The 19268-nt window shown below is 41.7% G+C and overlaps 2 protein-coding genes across 2 annotated transcripts; both read right to left on the bottom strand.

Annotated features, from left to right (window-relative positions):
• Nucleotides 1-5353: 5353 nt before the first annotated feature.
• Nucleotides 5354-14062, bottom strand: LOC122673214 (rho GTPase-activating protein 20-like). The gene is made up of 4 exons (XM_043870740.1): nucleotides 14009-14062; nucleotides 12957-13095; nucleotides 7340-7509; nucleotides 5354-5548 (listed from the first exon to the last, which is right to left on the bottom strand). The coding sequence occupies exons 1-4, from the start codon at nucleotides 14060-14062 to the stop codon at nucleotides 5372-5374; spliced, it is 540 nt and encodes a 179-aa protein (XP_043726675.1). The 3' UTR covers nucleotides 5354-5371.
• LOC122673435 (rho GTPase-activating protein 20-like) lies at nucleotides 13960-19199 on the bottom strand. The gene is made up of 3 exons (XM_043871227.1): nucleotides 18817-19199; nucleotides 15316-15425; nucleotides 13960-14797 (listed from the first exon to the last, which is right to left on the bottom strand). Exons 1-3 carry the CDS (start codon nucleotides 18973-18975, stop codon nucleotides 14560-14562), a joined length of 507 nt encoding a protein of 168 aa, XP_043727162.1. The 5' UTR covers nucleotides 18976-19199; the 3' UTR covers nucleotides 13960-14559.
• Between the last annotated feature and the right edge of the window lie 69 nt (nucleotides 19200-19268).

The following is a 19268-nucleotide window of genomic DNA, read 5'->3' as shown; positions in this document are numbered from 1 at the left end:
CCCCATCCCGATCCCCCTTCCCATCTCCCTCTCCACCTGATTCCTCTGGGTCTTCCCAGTGCACCAGGCTGGAGCACTTGTCTCATGCATCCCACCTGGGCTGGTGATCTGTTTCACCATAGATAGTATACATGCTGTTCTTTTGAAACATCCCACCCTCACCTTCTCCCACAGAGTTCAAAAGTCTGTTCTGTATTTCTGGGACACAAATTTTAAAATTCTTTTCGTCGGTGGACTAAAGTTATAATATGTGGCCTAGTCTGATAGCTAAAATTTTGTAATGATTGCTACATGCTTAACACTAGGATGATTTTTAAGTAGCCTACATAGGATGTTTGGGACAAAAATGTATATTTTCTTATTAAGTTTTGTTTATTTTTATTGAACTTTTTTCTAGTTTTCTTGAGATAGAATTTATATATACCATCTCATTAAACTTGATAAAGCATCAAATGCAACACAAATTTTGAAATTCAGTTCAGTGAAGAACTATCTGAAACGTGGGTAGCAGAAGTTTCCGTGTAGGGTGGCAGGGTTTGTGACGGAAGAAAGCATCTGGAGAGACAACATGTCTGTCTGTCTAACTGCATTGCCTTGCCTCACACTTGCTGTCCAGGGGAGCTTGGAAAAGAGCTGTGATCTTCTTAGGCATGTTGTGGCTCTGTCAGGATGTTCTGAAATATTTTACTAGCCTCCTCATCCTCTAGCAGAGACACAATAGAAGCCAAGTATTTTCCTGAATGAGCCAGAACTGGCAGAGTGAGGCCGGTATGTGTGGAACCTTGGGTGCTCATATTGCCCAGGCCGCCTAAGATGTGCCGAGACTGACCAGATGTATTGGGTGTTGTCATCATTGTGTAATGATGAAATCATAGTTTGGAGGTTTGTACACCCCTCAGTGATTAGGCTGAGAGTTGAATCTTGGTTCTCAGACTCCAAAGCCAGGGTCTTCTCTATCATACCATCCTACTCTTATCTCTCTATTGTTTAATCTCTTGGATGGCAAAGGAGAAGTGACTCGACTGTTCTCAGTTGCAACACACCTTCCCATGCCCAACCAGAGCAGGCCTCTGCCAGTCCAAGGCAGTGTAATTAAAAAGTGCACTTTAAACATCTGGTTCACCAGAGTTAATACCACAGACTTCAGGTTCAAAATGGGGACTCTGCCCTGCAAGGCATAAAAATGAGAGCTCTCATTACCTTCTTGGTGAAGTTTTCGAATGCTGTGCTGCCAGAATTAAGCAGACCAAGAATGCTTGTGGTCATACACACTGATAAAATATAAGCTGTCATCTGATTGGATGAGGAATGTTGCTCAATGTTGTGTAACACTCCAAAAAGGTATCGCAGAAAAACTACATTGGCTCTTGGCAGCTGGTCTAGAAGCCTAATGACAGAAAAAGGCACTTATCAATAAAGCGAGTCATTTTGCTCAGTAAGTGGAAATACAGAGAACAAAATACTTCTTTTTATACCATGTCCACAGTCCATTCTCACAGTTCCAGGCATGAATGCACACAAAAATGTTTCACCGAGTTTAATTCCTGAGCCAGGTAAGAACTGCTCTGGTTAGTTATGTGTTTGTATTTAAGATCATACCGCTGGCAGATTGGTTCTTTATCATCTCTTTTTAGACCAATGGATTTCATCTCCAACGATTTCGTGTATTCAGAAGGTGTAAAATGGTCAAGCATTCCATATTAATAAGATTAGCAGAAAAACACCAATTACAATGTCACCAATAAGGCGTGCATCTCTTTTCAAACTGGCTTCCATGGGTATGATCAAGTGAAACCTTTTGATACTGGTCATTATTTTAGTGGACACAGCTGTAACCATAAGCTGATATTTTCCTAAGAGTATGTTGGTTGTATTTTCTCAGAGTTGAGAAAATTGCATCATTACCTCTGGGTCGCAGTTATTTTCTCCTCCTCATTCCCTTGATCAATAACATCAAGCCATTTATCATAGAGAGTGGCTGAAAATATGCTTCCTGGAATATTTTGAAGAAAATCCTTAGATAGATCAAAAAATATATATTAGTCTTATGATAAATTCAATGGAGAAGTTGCAAAGAAAATAGTTAGTTGACAAATTCAGTTCAGTCCGTGGTTCCTTCATAGCCACGCAGACTGATTCACACAGAGCTTGGCTGTGATTCTCCACAGGCTTGCACATCCATAAATGCTGGTTGGATTTTCCCCAACTAAAATTAGATGCATAAAAGGAGAGTTTGGGCTGTAGTGAGAATGAAGCTAAAGCTCCTTCTATCACCTGGAACTTATTCTTTGTGTTCATGTTAGCACATTCGTACAAACTGGCAAGGTCTGGTGATAACTCATCCTAAATCCTATTAGTTTCTTGAAAAGAAAGGCACATACCCATTTTGTTTGTTTACTTAAGACACAGTGCTTGCTCTGAATTCAAGAAAGAGAAGTTCTGAAATAAAACAAACAAAAGTACAGCCCTACATGCTCTTATACACATATTAAGAGAAAACTTGAGGTATATGTGCTCTTTGGGGAAAAGCTAGTCTCATAATAGCTTCAATCTTTTTTTTTTTTTAAACCATATAAAAGTTCAGTCCTACAGACTTTTAAGTAGCAGGTGTTAGAAATAAATCAAAAGCCCCAAAGGGTAAACAACATGTTACCCTTACAACTCTTTGAATGGAATATATCCTCCCCAAAGAGGAAAGTGAGAATTTAGATACATTGCAACTTCACACCTGTGGGATAGAAAATGCAAATGTAAGCTTCCTAAGTGGAGGCCTAGAAAGTTCATCACTGATGAACAAGTCTTAGTATCATAGAATGGGGCCTATTAAAATAGTTGAAGTTGTAAACTGTTGTGCAAGACTGAGGGGAAATGATTGTATTGCCTTGCCAGTTTCAAAGGCACAACTTGCTTCCACTGGTCTTAATATAGAGCCTGACTTCTCTTAATAGTATCTTGTTCAGGCAGTGTTTCTGGGCAACTGTCGTGATTATAATCCAGTCAGTGTTCACTTGTTTCAGTACTTATTGAGCTGCTGTTTGTGCCAGGCACTCTTTTGAGTACTGAGGACAGAGTACAAAGATAATGTACAAAGTCGCAGTCCTCTCATACTTTTTCTTGTAATTGGTATACAGTACCCAATCATGGTCATTAGGTTTTCACTATGCTTTTTATGGAGTGCCCACAGTACATTTGGAAGGAGGAAGCACTCCATTTCCATTCAGTCGTTCAGTCGTGTCCTACTCTTTGGGACCCCATGGACTGCAGCACACCAGGCTTTCCTGTCCATCACCAACACCTGGGTCTTGCTCAAATTCATGTCCATTGAGTTGGTGATGCCATTCAACCACCTCAGCTGGCTTTGGCTTCTGGGAGTCTGGGAGTATGCAGCAGGCCTTTGCCTTGTGTACCAAACTACATGCACTTGGAGAGTGTGTCTCTTCTCTCTCCTGGACCCTGTGCTGTAGAATCGATTGGTGAGACTGAGTATGGTTAAGCCAGGACATGACTCATGCAGAATATGCTGTGGGTATTTGCTATTGGATCTCTGTTTATAGACAGTTTAGTGGAAAACTCAATGTGGTTCTGTCTATGTATTCATTTCTGATTTAGACCAACTCTGTGGTGGCTTTGACATATGGTATTATCAAGGCTGAGGTTGCAAAGTCTGATTCCCCACCAAGATCAATCAACTTTAGGGAAAGAACACTTTGGGATTGTGTAAGACCTGTACCCATAAGTAGCCACCCTCTTACTAGTCTGTGCTTAGAGCATGGAAATAGGCAAGAGCCTAGTAAATCTTGCTCAGAACTCAAATCAGTCCCCAGGGTGCACCTTATAGAGGGTAGCACTCTACTTGCTGTTTGCACACCTAGTGTGTGTTATTATGGTGCACGTGCAGTAGGGGTCAACTCTAAGTGGTATCTGCAGTGTTGCTGTTATCATAGAATCGAACATTAATAGGGGACAAGGAAAGACCATATGTTTAGTTTCTATGATAATTTTAATAACCTGTCTGTAGTTATTACTACATCAATATAATTTTGTTCATAGCTGCTAACAAGTATCAAGATGAATTGATTAAATTTTTTTCCTGTTCTATTATTGCCCTGGTAGAAATTTAACTATACACTTGTGATTTAGCTGTATCATTTCAAACTCAGTCTATTTTTTGTATGAATCTGTTGAATTTTCAAAATTCCAAACTGATTTTGACTGTTGCACTCACTTTAAAAATAAGATTTATAAGATGAGGCATGTAATAAAAACTGGTTACCATGTAACTGTAACCTTGGGTGGTGGGTTAAACATACAAATATTAACAAAGGGTGTTGAAGATGGTAAGAGAGATCAAAGGAGGAACAAATGGTGGAGTCATCCCTACTCTAATTTTAAAGTAAAAGGCGTTGAGAGACAGGGGAAGGAAGGATGATGAATGATCAGAGAATCTGGTGGCCTCACTAAGCATTTTTCGATTCCCTGTAAGACAAATGGGCTTCCCAGGTGGTGCTAGTGATAAAGAACCTGCCTGCCAATGCAGGAGATGCAAGGGATGCAGGTTCGATCCCTGAATCAGGAAGATCTCCTGGAGAAGGGCATGGCAGCCCACTCTAGTATTCTTGCCTGGAGAATCCCATGGACCAAGGGGCCTGGTGGGCTACAGTCCATGGGATCACAGAGAGTCGGACACGACTAGGCGACTAACACACACACACACACACACACACACACACACACACACACACACACACACACACGAGTTTACCACAGTAAGTAACCATCAGTCTTGCATCCATGCTGAGTTGCTTCAGCCGTGTCTGACTCTGTGCCACCCCATGGACTATATAGCCTGCCAGACTCCTTTGTCCATGGGATTCTCCAGGCAAGACTACTGGAGTCGGTATGCCAGTCCCTTTTCCAGGGATCCTTCCAACCCAGGAATCGAACCCAGGTCTCCCGCATTGCAGGCGGATTCTTTACTGTCTGAGCCCCTTGGGAAGTTACTTCTGTTAAGTATTTCCAAAAGCTTAATGTAAATTTTATTTTGGAAATGCTGCCTTCGTTAAAAGATGATGAGGAAGTCATCAAAAGCAGGAAGCTTGTTTTGGTAAACACTCTATGTGTAAGTGTGTATTCTGAAATTTATTATTATTCTTTTGCATGGAGTGTTCAGGAGTCAAGATGTGCAATGAAAAAGGAAAATATCTAATATGTGGAGCTTATCATATTTGGGGTACCTTCCTTCAATTTTGGCTTTGTGAAGTGTTTTTCACTTTTTCAAATCCTTCCTCTCTTACACCTCTTATGTTTCTTGGGCAGTCATAATGAAGGACCAGTCATACAGCTTCAGATTTCCTCTGTGTGTGGATAAGGCTCAAACGTTCCTTACCTTTAAGGTGGATGCTACCACAAGAATGGACTCATCATCCAAGTTCACTTTGTCCCCTGAGTTTAGTTTCTCCTTTAGGGCCCTGCGTGACTGTATATTGCCTGATGTTCTAAAGATGCCTTCTGTGAACGGCCCGTTTTTGTTGATAAAGGAAAGCATATCCTATAGGGAAGGAAAGAAAAGAAAAGTATGGGACGTTTCATATCTACAAGCCCAGAGCACAAGCTTGCTCCTCTTTCGACAGAGCTGTGGTGTATGAGGGTACAGTGCTAGAACTGGACCGAAGTCAATTTGAAATTTTTTCTTCAGTGTCTCTAAATATATTTTCTACCCAACAATCGATTTGGCATTCATACCGTGAAACATTTTAAACACTTGTGTAATCAGACTTCCGTTTTAGTGAATTTACCGTGTTAAAGGTCTCTGCTTTGAGGCCTTTGTAGATTCACCCTCTCCTCCTTCACCGCTCCTTTCTCATTATTCCCTGTTATAGATGCTCTTCCCTAAGTGTGGAAATCTTTTTGCCATATTCATGCTCCATTTGTGTATTCCCCTTTCAGGGACTGTCCACCCCATTCATTCCTATTTCCTGTATTCCCTCCCCTCAAAATCAGGCTCAATATGCCTCTCCTCCTTCTCTGACCACATTTCTTTCTCATCAGCCTTTCTAGTTCCTTTTTCTGTACTTTAATATCCTCTGCTGTCTGCAGAGTAGAGAGATAACAGATATTGGAGCCAGGTTTTTCAAGGAATGTGGAATCTGTTCTGCTACTTATCCACTGTGAGACTTTAGGCATAGCACATACTTGGGTGAGGCTCTTTTGTTTTTCATTTATGAAGTGGGGGTGATGATAATCATAGCTGCCCCCTAAATTTTCTGTGAAAGACACAGGTCTGGGGTAGTGCTAGCACATAACTTGGATGACAAATTTCTTCATATCTACCATAAAATTCCCTGCATCTAGTATAGTGCTTGGAGAGATAGTGGACAGTGAACAAGTGTTAATGCTTACAGTTCAATGTACTAATTTGATAAAGCACAGTCCAAACTCTGTGGCTTTCTTTTGACACATTCTGTCAGGCTCAAATGATTCATTTTTTGCCAGAGGATGAGTACTTTATGCTTAAACACTAGAGTTACAAATCAAATCCGTGTGAGACATTTTGAGTCATAAGGCGGAGTAGACTCAGCTGAAGGAGACTTGAGACGAGTGTCGACTTCAAGGGAGGAGACCAGGAGACCATATGAGGATGAAGTGGACCCTCAGAGATTCTTACACACAGAGTCTGAAGGAAAGTTACACAGCTCAAAATAGCCTGGAGTTAAAACTCCCCTCCAGGTCCTCCCCACCGTTCTATGCAAAATAAAGAACTCTGTCACCCGAAGAAAAACATGGACATTAGGTTGATTACGCCCAGATCCCAGCTGGTCCCAGCCTCTGGCCGGTCTCCGAAATTCCTTGCCCCAGCTGTGTGAGAGAGAACTGCTCTGAACAACCTTGGCGAACAGGCCCCCTTAGGACAGAGGCTTTCCACATACAGGCCTGTAGATGCTCACTCTTTTCTTGGGGTGGTGCAGCAGCTCACTCCTCTGACTGCTGCCCCTTCTCGCCTCGTTAAAGGTGATCTGTTCCTGTCAAGTGCTGGTCTCATGCTTTCTCCCAACCTCGCCTTCTCTGACTCCCTTACCTTACAGAGTCCATTTTAACTGGCCTGAGCCAGTATAGGTGGGTCTTTGTTGAAATCAGTGGAATGGATGAGAGTACCTTTTCATCTGGTATTTGCCTTGTAACTCTGCAGTACCTAAATCAGACCTTATTCTTTGAAGTAATATTATGAAACTTATCAGACAAAGCCAGACTTCTTCATTTGGGGGTAGATTTGGAAGAGAACACTTGATCTCTCAGAACTCCCCTCCTCAGGAGGGTTACAGAAAACCAAAATAAGACCTACCAGAATTGGGGTGGGCAGGCTGTCGTTATCACATACATCCTCAAGAGGAGCTCCAAAGAGCTGTTTTGGCTTTGTGGGTGGTAGAGGTGGGTGTTGGTTGTCCTCGCGAGTCCTGGAGCTACACCAAAAGGCCCAGGTTTTGACAGAACTCTTGCTAACTGTCTTCTTGTCTGAATCGAATATAGGAGAGAGATTTTCACTAGTAGTAGTTTAGCTTATTTAGCCTGATTTCCACCCCTTAGAGTCAGCAGCATGTTCATTGCAGTGGCTCAAAGAGAGAAACGGAACCATTTGTTATATAGAATTCCCCACATTCTGAAACAGACTAATTGCCTCCTTGTAGTGTTAACATGTTCTTCTTCCCCATATTCTGCAAACCAGTAGTTAAACCTAGAGGCGGGATCAGACTCAGGGTTGATTCTCCCTGTGACAGTGTTCCCCAGACAGTGCTGTCTATTCCCTTTGCCCTGTGTCATGAGGCACTTAACCTGTAGCTATACAGGTTTCCTAATGTTCAGTATTATCAGTGGATTCTGGTATCAGATCTCATTTTAAAAGCCAAACATATTTAACGTTCAAATCAAGCAGCATTTGGTTATCATTTACTTTTGTAGTAAGTTTCCTCCCTCTGTTCAATTTCCTGTTTGGCTTTCTGAGTACCCAGTCATGCCCAATTTTCTATCATGAAAAGAATCGCCTTTCATGAGACATCCTGCCTGACCCTGTGTTTCAGTCAGCCTCTGGACCTCTTCTCTGGGAGGCCACACCCCTCAGTCAGCTCCAAGGATGACTTCCTGCCCGCACGGTCCTTGGGAAGTAGTCATTAAATGCAGACTATGTGGTAAGATTACAGGTGGCCATTTTTCTGTAACACCTTCCTCAGCTAACCCAAAGATGAATTTTAACTACCAACAGCCCCTGTCAAAGGAATGCAATGAAGGGCTTTTCCAAGAAAGAGTGATCAGCAATGAAAAATTGAGTTCAAAGTTTCTCGTGCCCAGCCATAAATGTTTTCCTGATATTTGCTCAATAAACCTGCTTAATATTTCCTTAAATAACCTGCCTAAATAGCCAGCTACAGAAGTCAATAGAGGAGCCAAGTTGTAGAAAAATAAACAGAAGAATGTAACCACATGTTTTAAAATGCCCATCCACTTGGCTTTTCTGAGACATAGTGAGTGCATCACCATGTCCATTCAAGTGGGTGAGCCACTTGTGGTGCCGGGTGAGAGAACCAGAAGGCTCCCATTCTGCCTCCTAATGGGATAAGTTACCTGAAGCTCTTTGAGCTTCAGTTTGCTCCAACTTAACATAAATGATGCTACTTACACCTCGCTGGACTACATAACATAATGTACTACTCCGTGCAAGACATGTCACATAGCAGCCTTAATAAAGGTAATTTCCCTCCTTCAAAGGGCCTAAGGCAGCCTAGACATCAGTCAGCTCCCCCACAAGCAGACCCCACCTCCATTCTCCATTTGATTTTGCAGCCTCCAGAAGGTGTGCATTCCTGAAGGAATGTCATCACTTTGCCTTAGGCTCTTCCTGCCTTGACATCATACCGCCATCATTTTAAAAGGAGATGATGAAGAAAGCAAATGCATTCCTAAATTCAGGAAGAGATTCTCCTAATTAATATGTACAAATGTTAAAAGGATACATGTTTATATGGGTTGAGTTGCTTAATGCATCCTGGTTTCCCTGCTCTTAACCTGATTATATTATTTCTAAAACCACCCAAAGGTATTCATGGATTCCAAATGTATTCATTCATTGTTCAGCTTTAATAAGAATGCTCAGGAAGAACGCTCCATCAGTTGCTACAAAGCTATACGTCCAGCTACCCTATGAGCATAGACGGAAAGCAAAATAGACATTAAGCCCTATACTTTTATTTTCAGGCCTAGATGGCCCTTTCGTAATCCTCATTGGTTGGTGTTAGAGTTCTTGTTGGCTCTGTGACCAATAAACGTACATACTGTAGCCACGAAAAGTATGGTGCTCAGTTGTTCAGTCGTGTCCAACTCTTGCAACGCTGTGGACTGTCGCCTATCAGGCTCCTGTCTACGGGATTTCCCGGATAATAATACTGGAGTGGGTTGCCAGGGACTGGTAAACAGTTTAACTTTATAACCTCATCTTTTTTAAACAATCCTAACAAGATTTAGGTTAGTGTTTCCTCATGGTCAAATTAGGGTTTGAATGTTAAAAAGTGAAATGTTGAAACTTTGTGGGTATAGAATAACAATTATGAGAATAAAAATACTTTAAGTAGAAATTCTCTTCTGGCCCCAATACTTCTTAAGTTAGTGAGACATTTTATTCAGAGGAAGAAATATAAATGGGACAATATTGGAATGGTAGCAGGGTAGCAGGGATAATGAGAGGAAAGATTTAAACAAAAAAAACAAACACATAAATATTTAGTCCAGTTCCATTCGCAGCCTGGCTCTGAAGCAGAATGGAAAGTGAGCTTGCTGTGGAGATAGACTCGAGAGTTCAAGTCTCAGGGGTGGTCCTACGATTGCAGAGGAATAGGACGGGGAGACCACTTTGTCCCTCACAAATTCATCCGAAGAACATTTGAACGCTGAGCAAATTCCACGAAACAACTTCTGAATGCTGGCAGAGGACATCAGGCACCCAGAAAGGCAGCCCATTGTTTTTGAGAGGAGGTAGGACAAAATATAAAAGATAAAAAGGGAGACAAAAGAGGCAGGGACAGAGATCCGTCCTGGGAAGGGAGTCTTAAAAGAGCAGAAGTTTCCAAACACCAGGAAACACTCTCATAGCGGGTCTGTGGGGAGTTTTGGAATCTCAGAGGACAACATAACCGGGAGGAAAAGTAAATATATAAATAAATAAAACCCACAGATTATGTGCCTAACGGCAACTCCCAGCAGAAAAGTAGCCCAGACGCTGGCATCCACCACCAGCAAGTGGGGGCTGAACCGGGAAGCATGGGCTGCATTGCTTAGAGTAAGGACCGGGCCTGAATGCCCCGAGGGCAATCTGAGGGAGCTAATGTGAGATAGCAACCCGGACTGTGGGATAGCCAGAGAGAGAGAAAGAGAACTGTCCCGAGAAAAGCCCTAACCTAAGACATTGCCAGACATCACCACATACACATGGACATCACCAGATGGTCAACACCGAAATCAGATTGATTATATTCTTTGCAGGCAAAGATGGAGAAGCTCTATACAGTCAGCAAAAACAAGACCAGGAGCTGACTGTGGCTCAGATCATGAACTCCTTATTGCCAAATGCAGACTTCAACAGAAGAAAGCGGGGAAGACCACTAGACCATTCAGGTATGACCTAAATCAAATCCATGATGACTATAGAGTGGAAGTGAGAAATAGATTTAAGGGACTAAATCTGATAGACAGAGAGCCTGATGAACTATGAACGGAAGTTCGTGACATTGTACAGGAGACAGGGATCAAGAGCATCCCCATGGAAAAGAAATGCAAAAAGGCAAAATGGTTGTCTGAGGAGGCCTGACAAATAGCTGTGAAAAGAAGAGAAGAGAAAAGGAAAGATATTCCCATTTGAATGCAGAGTTCCAAAGAATAGCCAGGAGAGAGAAGAAAGCCTTCCTCAGCGATCAATGCAAAGAAATAGAGGAAAACAACAGAATGGGAAAGACTAGAGATCTCTTCAAGAAAATTAGAGATACCAGGGGAACATTACATGCAAAGATGGGTTCAAGAAAGGACAGAAATGGTATGGACCTAACAGAAGCAGAAGATATTAAGAAGAGGTGGCAAGAATACACAGAAGAACTGTACAAAGAAGGTCTTCATGACCCAGATAATCACAATGGTGTGATCACTCACGTAGAGCCAGACATCCTGGAATGTGAAGTCAAGTGGGCCTTAGAAAGCATCACTTCGAACCGAGCTAGTGGATGTGATGGAATTCCAGTTGAGCTATTTCAAATCCTGAAAGATGATGCTGTGAAAGTGCTGCACTCAATATGTCAACAAATTTGGAAAACTCAGCAGGGGCCACAGGACTGGAAAAGGTCAGTTTTCACTCCAATCCCTAAGAAAGGCAATCCCAAAGAAGGCTCAAACTACCGCACAATTGCACTCATCTCACATGCTAGTAAAGTAATGCTCAAAATTCTCCAAGCCAGGCTTCAGCAATATGTGAGCTGAGAACTTCCAGATATCCAAGCTGGTTTTGAAAAGGCAGAGGAACCAGAGATCAAATTGCCAGTATCCACTGGATCATCGAAAAAGCAAGAGAGTTCCAGAAAAACATCTATTTCTGCTTTATTGACTATGCCAAAGCCTTCGAGCGTGTGGATCACGCTCGAATAAACTGTGGAAAATTCTGAAGGAGATGGGAATACCAGACCACCTGACCTGCCCCTTGAGAAACCTGTATGCAGGTCAGGAAGCAACAGTTAGAACTAGACACGGAACAACTGACTGGTTCCAAATAGGAAAAGGAGTACGTCAAGGCTGTACATTGTCACCCTGCTTATTTAACTTATATGCAGAGTACATCAAGAGAAACGCTGGGCTGGAAGAAGCACAAGCTGGAATCAAGATTGCCAGGAGAAATATCAATAACCTCAGATATGCAGATGACACCACCCTTATGGCAGAGGGTGAAGAGGAACTAAAAAGCCGCTTGATGAAAGTGAAAGAGGAGAGTGAAAAAGTTGGCTTAAAGCTCAACATTCAGAAAACTAAGATCATGGCATCTGGTCCCATCACCTCATGGGAAATAGATGCGGAGACAGTGGAAACAGTGTCATACTTTATTTTTTGGGGCTCCAAAATCACTGCGGGTGGTGATTGCAGCCATGAAATTAAAAGACGCTTACTCCTTGGAAGGAAAGTTATGACCAACCTAGATAGCACATTAAAAAGCAGAGACATTACCTTGCCAACAAAGGTCCGTCTGGTCAAGGCTATGGTTTTTCCAGTGGTCATGTATGGATGTGAGAGTTGTACTGTGAAGAAAGCTGAGTGCTGAAAAATTGATGCTTTTCGACTGTGGTGTTGGAGAAGACTCTTGAGAGTCCCTTGGACTGCAAGGAGATCCAACCGGTCCATCCTAAAGGAGATCAGTCCTGGGTGTTCATTGGAAGGACTGATGCTGAAGCCGAAACTCCAATACTTTGGCCACCTGATGCAAAGAACTAACTCATTGGAAAAATCCCTGATGCTGGGAAAGATTGAAGGCAGGAGCAGAAGGGGACCAGACAGGGTGAGATGGTTGGATGGCATCACTGATTCGATGGACATGAGTTTAAGTAAGCTCCGGGAGTTGGTGATGGACAGGGAGGCCTGGCACGCTGCAGCCCTTGACCCCAAGGAGTTGGGGTCAGTGCAGTCCTTGGGATCATAAAGAGTCAGACTCGACTGAGCAACTGAACTGAACTGAACCATGATGTCTTCTAAAGCTGTATTAGTAGCTTCTTGAAATCAGAACAGTCTTATCCTTTCTTTGATCTCACAAGTGGGAAACTTCCCATGTCTTGGAGCGGATGGAAATTACTGCCCTTAGAATGTGCTTTGGACTCCAAGATCTCCCATTGACCCTGGCAGCCTTGCTGTCTTTTGCATCAAAGCCAGTTACATTATTCACGTACCTGCAACCTTCTCACTGTTATCAGTGATGTCAGTGCTATCACTGTTATCACAACTCACTGATTTCGGTCCAAAGAGAGACGTGATATCTTCTCCAAATATCTTGAGACAGTTTTCAATGAGAAATTGTATGAAAGAAATCTGTAACACAGAGGGGCAAAAAATGGGGTATTACTGTACATATGGCCTAATAGTAAATCACATTTCATACATGAATCTTGGCTCTCACAAAAAATGCAAAAGAAGTCAGAAAAATTCACTTGATTTAAAAAATATATATATATTATATATGCATCAGCTTTTTCTAAGAAATAACTAATCCTTTCAAGAGTACTTTGGACACAAATTTTTTTTTTTTTTTTCAATTTTTTTATTAGTTGGAGGCTAATTGCTTCACAACATTTCAGTGGGTTTTGTCATACATTGATATGAATCAGCCATAGATTTACACTTATTCCCCATCCCGATCCCCCTTCCCATCTCCCTCTCCACCTGATTCCTCTGGGTCTTCCCAGTGCACCAGGCTGGAGCACTTGTCTCATGCATCCCACCTGGGCTGGTGATCTGTTTCACCATAGATAGTATACATGCTGTTCTTTTGAAACATCCCACCCTCACCTTCTCCCACAGAGTTCAAAAGTCTGTTCTGTATTTCTGGGACACAAATTTTAAAATTCTTTTCGTCGGTGGACTAAAGTTATAATATGTGGCCTAGTCTGATAGCTAAAATTTTGTAATGATTGCTACATGCTTAACACTAGGATGATTTTTAAGTAGCCTACATAGGATGTTTGGGACAAAAATGTATATTTTCTTATTAAGTTTTGTTTATTTTTATTGAACTTTTTTCTAGTTTTCTTGAGATAGAATTTATATATACCATCTCATTAAACTTGATAAAGCATCAAATGCAACACAAATTTTGAAATTCAGTTCAGTGAAGAACTATCTGAAACGTGGGTAGCAGAAGTTTCCGTGTAGGGTGGCAGGGTTTGTGACGGAAGAAAGCATCTGGAGAGACAACATGTCTGTCTGTCTAACTGCATTGCCTTGCCTCACACTTGCTGTCCAGGGGAGCTTGGAAAAGAGCTGTGATCTTCTTAGGCATGTTGTGGCTCTGTCAGGATGTTCTGAAATATTTTACTAGCCTCCTCATCCTCTAGCAGAGACACAATAGAAGCCAAGTATTTTCCTGAATGAGCCAGAACTGGCAGAGTGAGGCCGGTATGTGTGGAACCTTGGGTGCTCATATTGCCCAGGCCGCCTAAGATGTGCCGAGACTGACCAGATGTATTGGGTGTTGTCATCATTGTGTAATGATGAAATCATAGTTTGGAGGTTTGTACACCCCTCAGTGATTAGGCTGAGAGTTGAATCTTGGTTCTCAGACTCCAAAGCCAGGGTCTTCTCTATCATACCATCCTACTCTTATCTCTCTATTGTTTAATCTCTTGGATGGCAAAGGAGAAGTGACTCGACTGTTCTCAGTTGCAACACACCTTCCCATGCCCAACCAGAGCAGGCCTCTGCCAGTCCAAGGCAGTGTAATTAAAAAGTGCACTTTAAACATCTGGTTCACCAGAGTTAATACCACAGACTTCAGGTTCAAAATGGGGACTCTGCCCTGCAAGGCATAAAAATGAGAGCTCTCATTACCTTCTTGGTGAAGTTTTCGAATGCTGTGCTGCCAGAATTAAGCAGACCAAGAATGCTTGTGGTCATACACACTGATAAAATATAAGCTGTCATCTGATTGGATGAGGAATGTTGCTCAATGTTGTGTAACACTCCAAAAAGGTATCGCAGAAAAACTACATTGGCTCTTGGCAGCTGGTCTAGAAGCCTAATGACAGAAAAAGGCACTTATCAATAAAGCGAGTCATTTTGCTCAGTAAGTGGAAATACAGAGAACAAAATACTTCTTTTTATACCATGTCCACAGTCCATTCTCACAGTTCCAGGCATGAATGCACACAAAAATGTTTCACCGAGTTTAATTCCTGAGCCAGGTAAGAACTGCTCTGGTTAGTTATGTGTTTGTATTTAAGATCATACCGCTGGCAGATTGGTTCTTTATCATCTCTTTTTAGACCAATGGATTTCATCTCCAACGATTTCGTGTATTCAGAAGGTGTAAAATGGTCAAGCATTCCATATTAATAAGATTAGCAGAAAAACACCAATTACAATGTCACCAATAAGGCGTGCATCTCTTTTCAAACTGGCTTCCATGGGTATGATCAAGTGAAACCTTTTGATACTGGTCATTATTTTAGTGGACACAGCTGTAACCATAAGCTGATATTTTCCTAAGAGTATGTTGGTTGTATTTTCTCAGAGTTGAGAAAATTGCATCATTACCTCTGGGTCGCAGTTATTTTCTCCTCCTCATTCCCTTGATCAATAACATCAAGCCATTTATCATAGAGAGTGGCTGAAAATATGCTTCCTGGAATATTTTGAAGAAAATCCTTAGATAGATCAAAAAATATATATTAGTCTTATGATAAATTCAATGGAGAAGTTGCAAAGAAAATAGTTAGTTGACAAATTCAGTTCAGTCCGTGGTTCCTTCATAGCCACGCAGACTGATTCACACAGAGCTTGGCTGTGATTCTCCACAGGCTTGCACATCCATAAATGCTGGTTGGATTTTCCCCAACTAAAATTAGATGCATAAAAGGAGAGTTTGGGCTGTAGTGAGAATGAAGCTAAAGCTCCTTCTATCACCTGGAACTTATTCTTTGTGTTCATGTTAGCACATTCGTACAAACTGGCAAGGTCTGGTGATAACTCATCCTAAATCCTATTAGTTTCTTGAAAAGAAAGGCACATACCCATTTTGTTTGTTTACTTAAGACACAGTGCTTGCTCTGAATTCAAGAAAGAGAAGTTCTGAAATAAAACAAACAAAAGTACAGCCCTACATGCTCTTATACACATATTAAGAGAAAACTTGAGGTATATGTGCTCTTTGGGGAAAAGCTAGTCTCATAATAGCTTCAATCTTTTTTTTTTTTTAAACCATATAAAAGTTCAGTCCTACAGACTTTTAAGTAGCAGGTGTTAGAAATAAATCAAAAGCCCCAAAGGGTAAACAACATGTTACCCTTACAACTCTTTGAATGGAATATATCCTCCCCAAAGAGGAAAGTGAGAATTTAGATACATTGCAACTTCACACCTGTGGGATAGAAAATGCAAATGTAAGCTTCCTAAGTGGAGGCCTAGAAAGTTCATCACTGATGAACAAGTCTTAGTATCATAGAATGGGGCCTATTAAAATAGTTGAAGTTGTAAACTGTTGTGCAAGACTGAGGGGAAATGATTGTATTGCCTTGCCAGTTTCAAAGGCACAACTTGCTTCCACTGGTCTTAATATAGAGCCTGACTTCTCTTAATAGTATCTTGTTCAGGCAGTGTTTCTGGGCAACTGTCGTGATTATAATCCAGTCAGTGTTCACTTGTTTCAGTACTTATTGAGCTGCTGTTTGTGCCAGGCACTCTTTTGAGTACTGAGGACAGAGTACAAAGATAATGTACAAAGTCGCAGTCCTCTCATACTTTTTCTTGTAATTGGTATACAGTACCCAATCATGGTCATTAGGTTTTCACTATGCTTTTTATGGAGTGCCCACAGTACATTTGGAAGGAGGAAGCACTCCATTTCCATTCAGTCGTTCAGTCGTGTCCTACTCTTTGGGACCCCATGGACTGCAGCACACCAGGCTTTCCTGTCCATCACCAACACCTGGGTCTTGCTCAAATTCATGTCCATTGAGTTGGTGATGCCATTCAACCACCTCAGCTGGCTTTGGCTTCTGGGAGTCTGGGAGTATGCAGCAGGCCTTTGCCTTGTGTACCAAACTACATGCACTTGGAGAGTGTGTCTCTTCTCTCTCCTGGACCCTGTGCTGTAGAATCGATTGGTGAGACTGAGTATGGTTAAGCCAGGACATGACTCATGCAGAATATGCTGTGGGTATTTGCTATTGGATCTCTGTTTATAGACAGTTTAGTGGAAAACTCAATGTGGTTCTGTCTATGTATTCATTTCTGATTTAGACCAACTCTGTGGTGGCTTTGACATATGGTATTATCAAGGCTGAGGTTGCAATGTCTGATTCCCCACCAAGATCAATCAACTTTAGGAAAAGAACACTTTGGGATTGTGTAAGACCTGTACCCATAAGTAGCCACCCTCTTACTAGTCTGTGCTTAGAGCATGGAAATAGGCAAGAGCCTAGTAAATCTTGCTCAGAACTCAAATCAGTCCCCAGGGTGCACCTTACAGAGGGTAGCACTCTACTTGCTGTTTGCACACCTAGTGTGTGTTATTATGGTGCACGTGCAGTAGGGGTCAGCTCTAAGTGGTATCTGCACTGTTGCTGTTATCATAGAATCGAACATTAATAGGGCACAAGGAAAGACCATATATTTAGTTTCTAATGTAATTTTAATAACCTGTCTGTAGTTATTACTACATCAATATATCTTTGTTCATAGCTGCTAACAGGTATCAAGATGAATTGATTAAATTTTTTTCCTGTTCTATTATTGCCCTGGTAGAAATTTAACTATACACTTGTGATTTAGCTGCCCTGGTAGAAATTTAACTATACACTTGTGATTTAGCTGTATCATTTCAAACTCAGTCTATTTTTTGTATGAATCTATTGAATTTTCAAAATTCCAAACTGATTTTGACTGTTGCACTCACTTTAAAAATAAGATTTATAAGATGAGGCATGTAATAAAAACTGGTTACCATGTAACTGTAACCTTGGGTGGTGGGTTAAACATACAAATATTAACAAAGGGTGTTGAAGATGGTAAGAGAGATCAAAGGAGGAACAAATGGTGGAGTCATCCCTACTCTAATTTTAAAGTAAAAGGCATTGAGAGACAGGGGAAGGAAGGATGGTGAAATGATCAGAGAATTTGGTGGCCTCACTAAGTGTTTTTTGATTCCCTGTAAGACAAATGGGCTTCCCAGGTGGTGCTGGTGATAAAGAACCTGCCTTCCAATGCAGGAGATGCAAGGGGTGCAGGTTCGATCCCTGAATCAGGAAGATCTCCTGGAGAAGGGCATGGCAGCCCACTCTAGTATTCTTGCCTGGAGAATCCCATGGACCAAGGGGCCTGGTGGGCTACAGTCCATGGGATCACAGAGAGTCGGACACGACTAGGCGACTAACACACACACACACACACACACACACACACACACGAGTTTACCACAGTAAGTAACCATCTGTCTTGCATCCATGCTGAGTTGCTTCAGCCGTGTCTGACTCTGTGCCACCCCATGGACTATATAGCCTGCCGGACTCCTCCGTCCATGGGATTCTCCAGACAAAAATACTGGAGTCGGTATGCCAGTCCCTTTTCCAGGGATTCTTCCAACCCAGGAATCGAACCCAGGTTTCCCAAATTGCAGGCGGATTCTTTACTGTCTGAGCCCCTTGGGAAGTTACTTCTGTTAACTATTTCCAAAAGCTTAATGTAAATTTTATTTTGGAAATGCTGCCTTCATTAAAAGATGATGAGGAAGTCATCAAAAGCAGGAAGCTTGTTTTGGTAAACACTCTATGTGTAAGTGTGTATTCTGAAATTTATTATTATTCTTTTGCATGGAGTGTTCAGGAGTCAAGATGTGCAATGAAAAAGGAAAATATCTAATATGTGGGGCTTATCATCTTTGGGGTACCTTCCTTCAATTTTGGCTTTGTGAAGTGTTTTTCACTTTTTCAAATCCTTCCTCTCTTACGCCTCTTATGTTTCTTGGGCGGTCATAATGAAGGACCAGTCATACAGCTTCAGATTTCCTCTGTATGTGGATAAGGCTCAAACTTTCCTTACCTTTAAGGTGGATGCTACCACAAGAATGGATTCATCATCCAAGTTCACTTTGTCCCCAGAGTTTAGTTTCTCCTTTAGGGCCCTGCGTGATTGTATATTGCCTGATTTTCTGAAGATGCCTTCTGTAAACGGCCCGTTTTGATTGATGTAGGAAAGCATATCCTATAGGGAAGGAAAGAAAAGAAAAGTATGGGACGTTTCATATCTACAAGCCCAGAGCACAAGCTTGCTCCTCTTTTGACAGAGCTGTGGTGTATGAGGGTACAGTGCTAGAACTGGACCGAAGTCAATTTGAAATTTTTTCTTCAGTGTCTCTAAATATATTTTCTACCCAACAATCGATTTGGCATTCATACCCTGAAACATTTTAAACACTTGTGTAATCAGACTTTCCGTTTTAGTGAATTTACCGTGTTAAAGGTCTCTGCTTTGAGGCCTTTGTAGATTCACCC

The sequence above is a fragment of the Cervus elaphus genome, chromosome 17 (assembly GCF_910594005.1).
Source record: "Cervus elaphus chromosome 17, mCerEla1.1, whole genome shotgun sequence".
Lineage (NCBI taxonomy): Eukaryota > Metazoa > Chordata > Mammalia > Artiodactyla > Cervidae > Cervus > Cervus elaphus.
The sequence above is the reverse complement of the archived record's forward strand: the minus strand, read 5'-3'. Positions and strand labels throughout refer to the sequence as shown.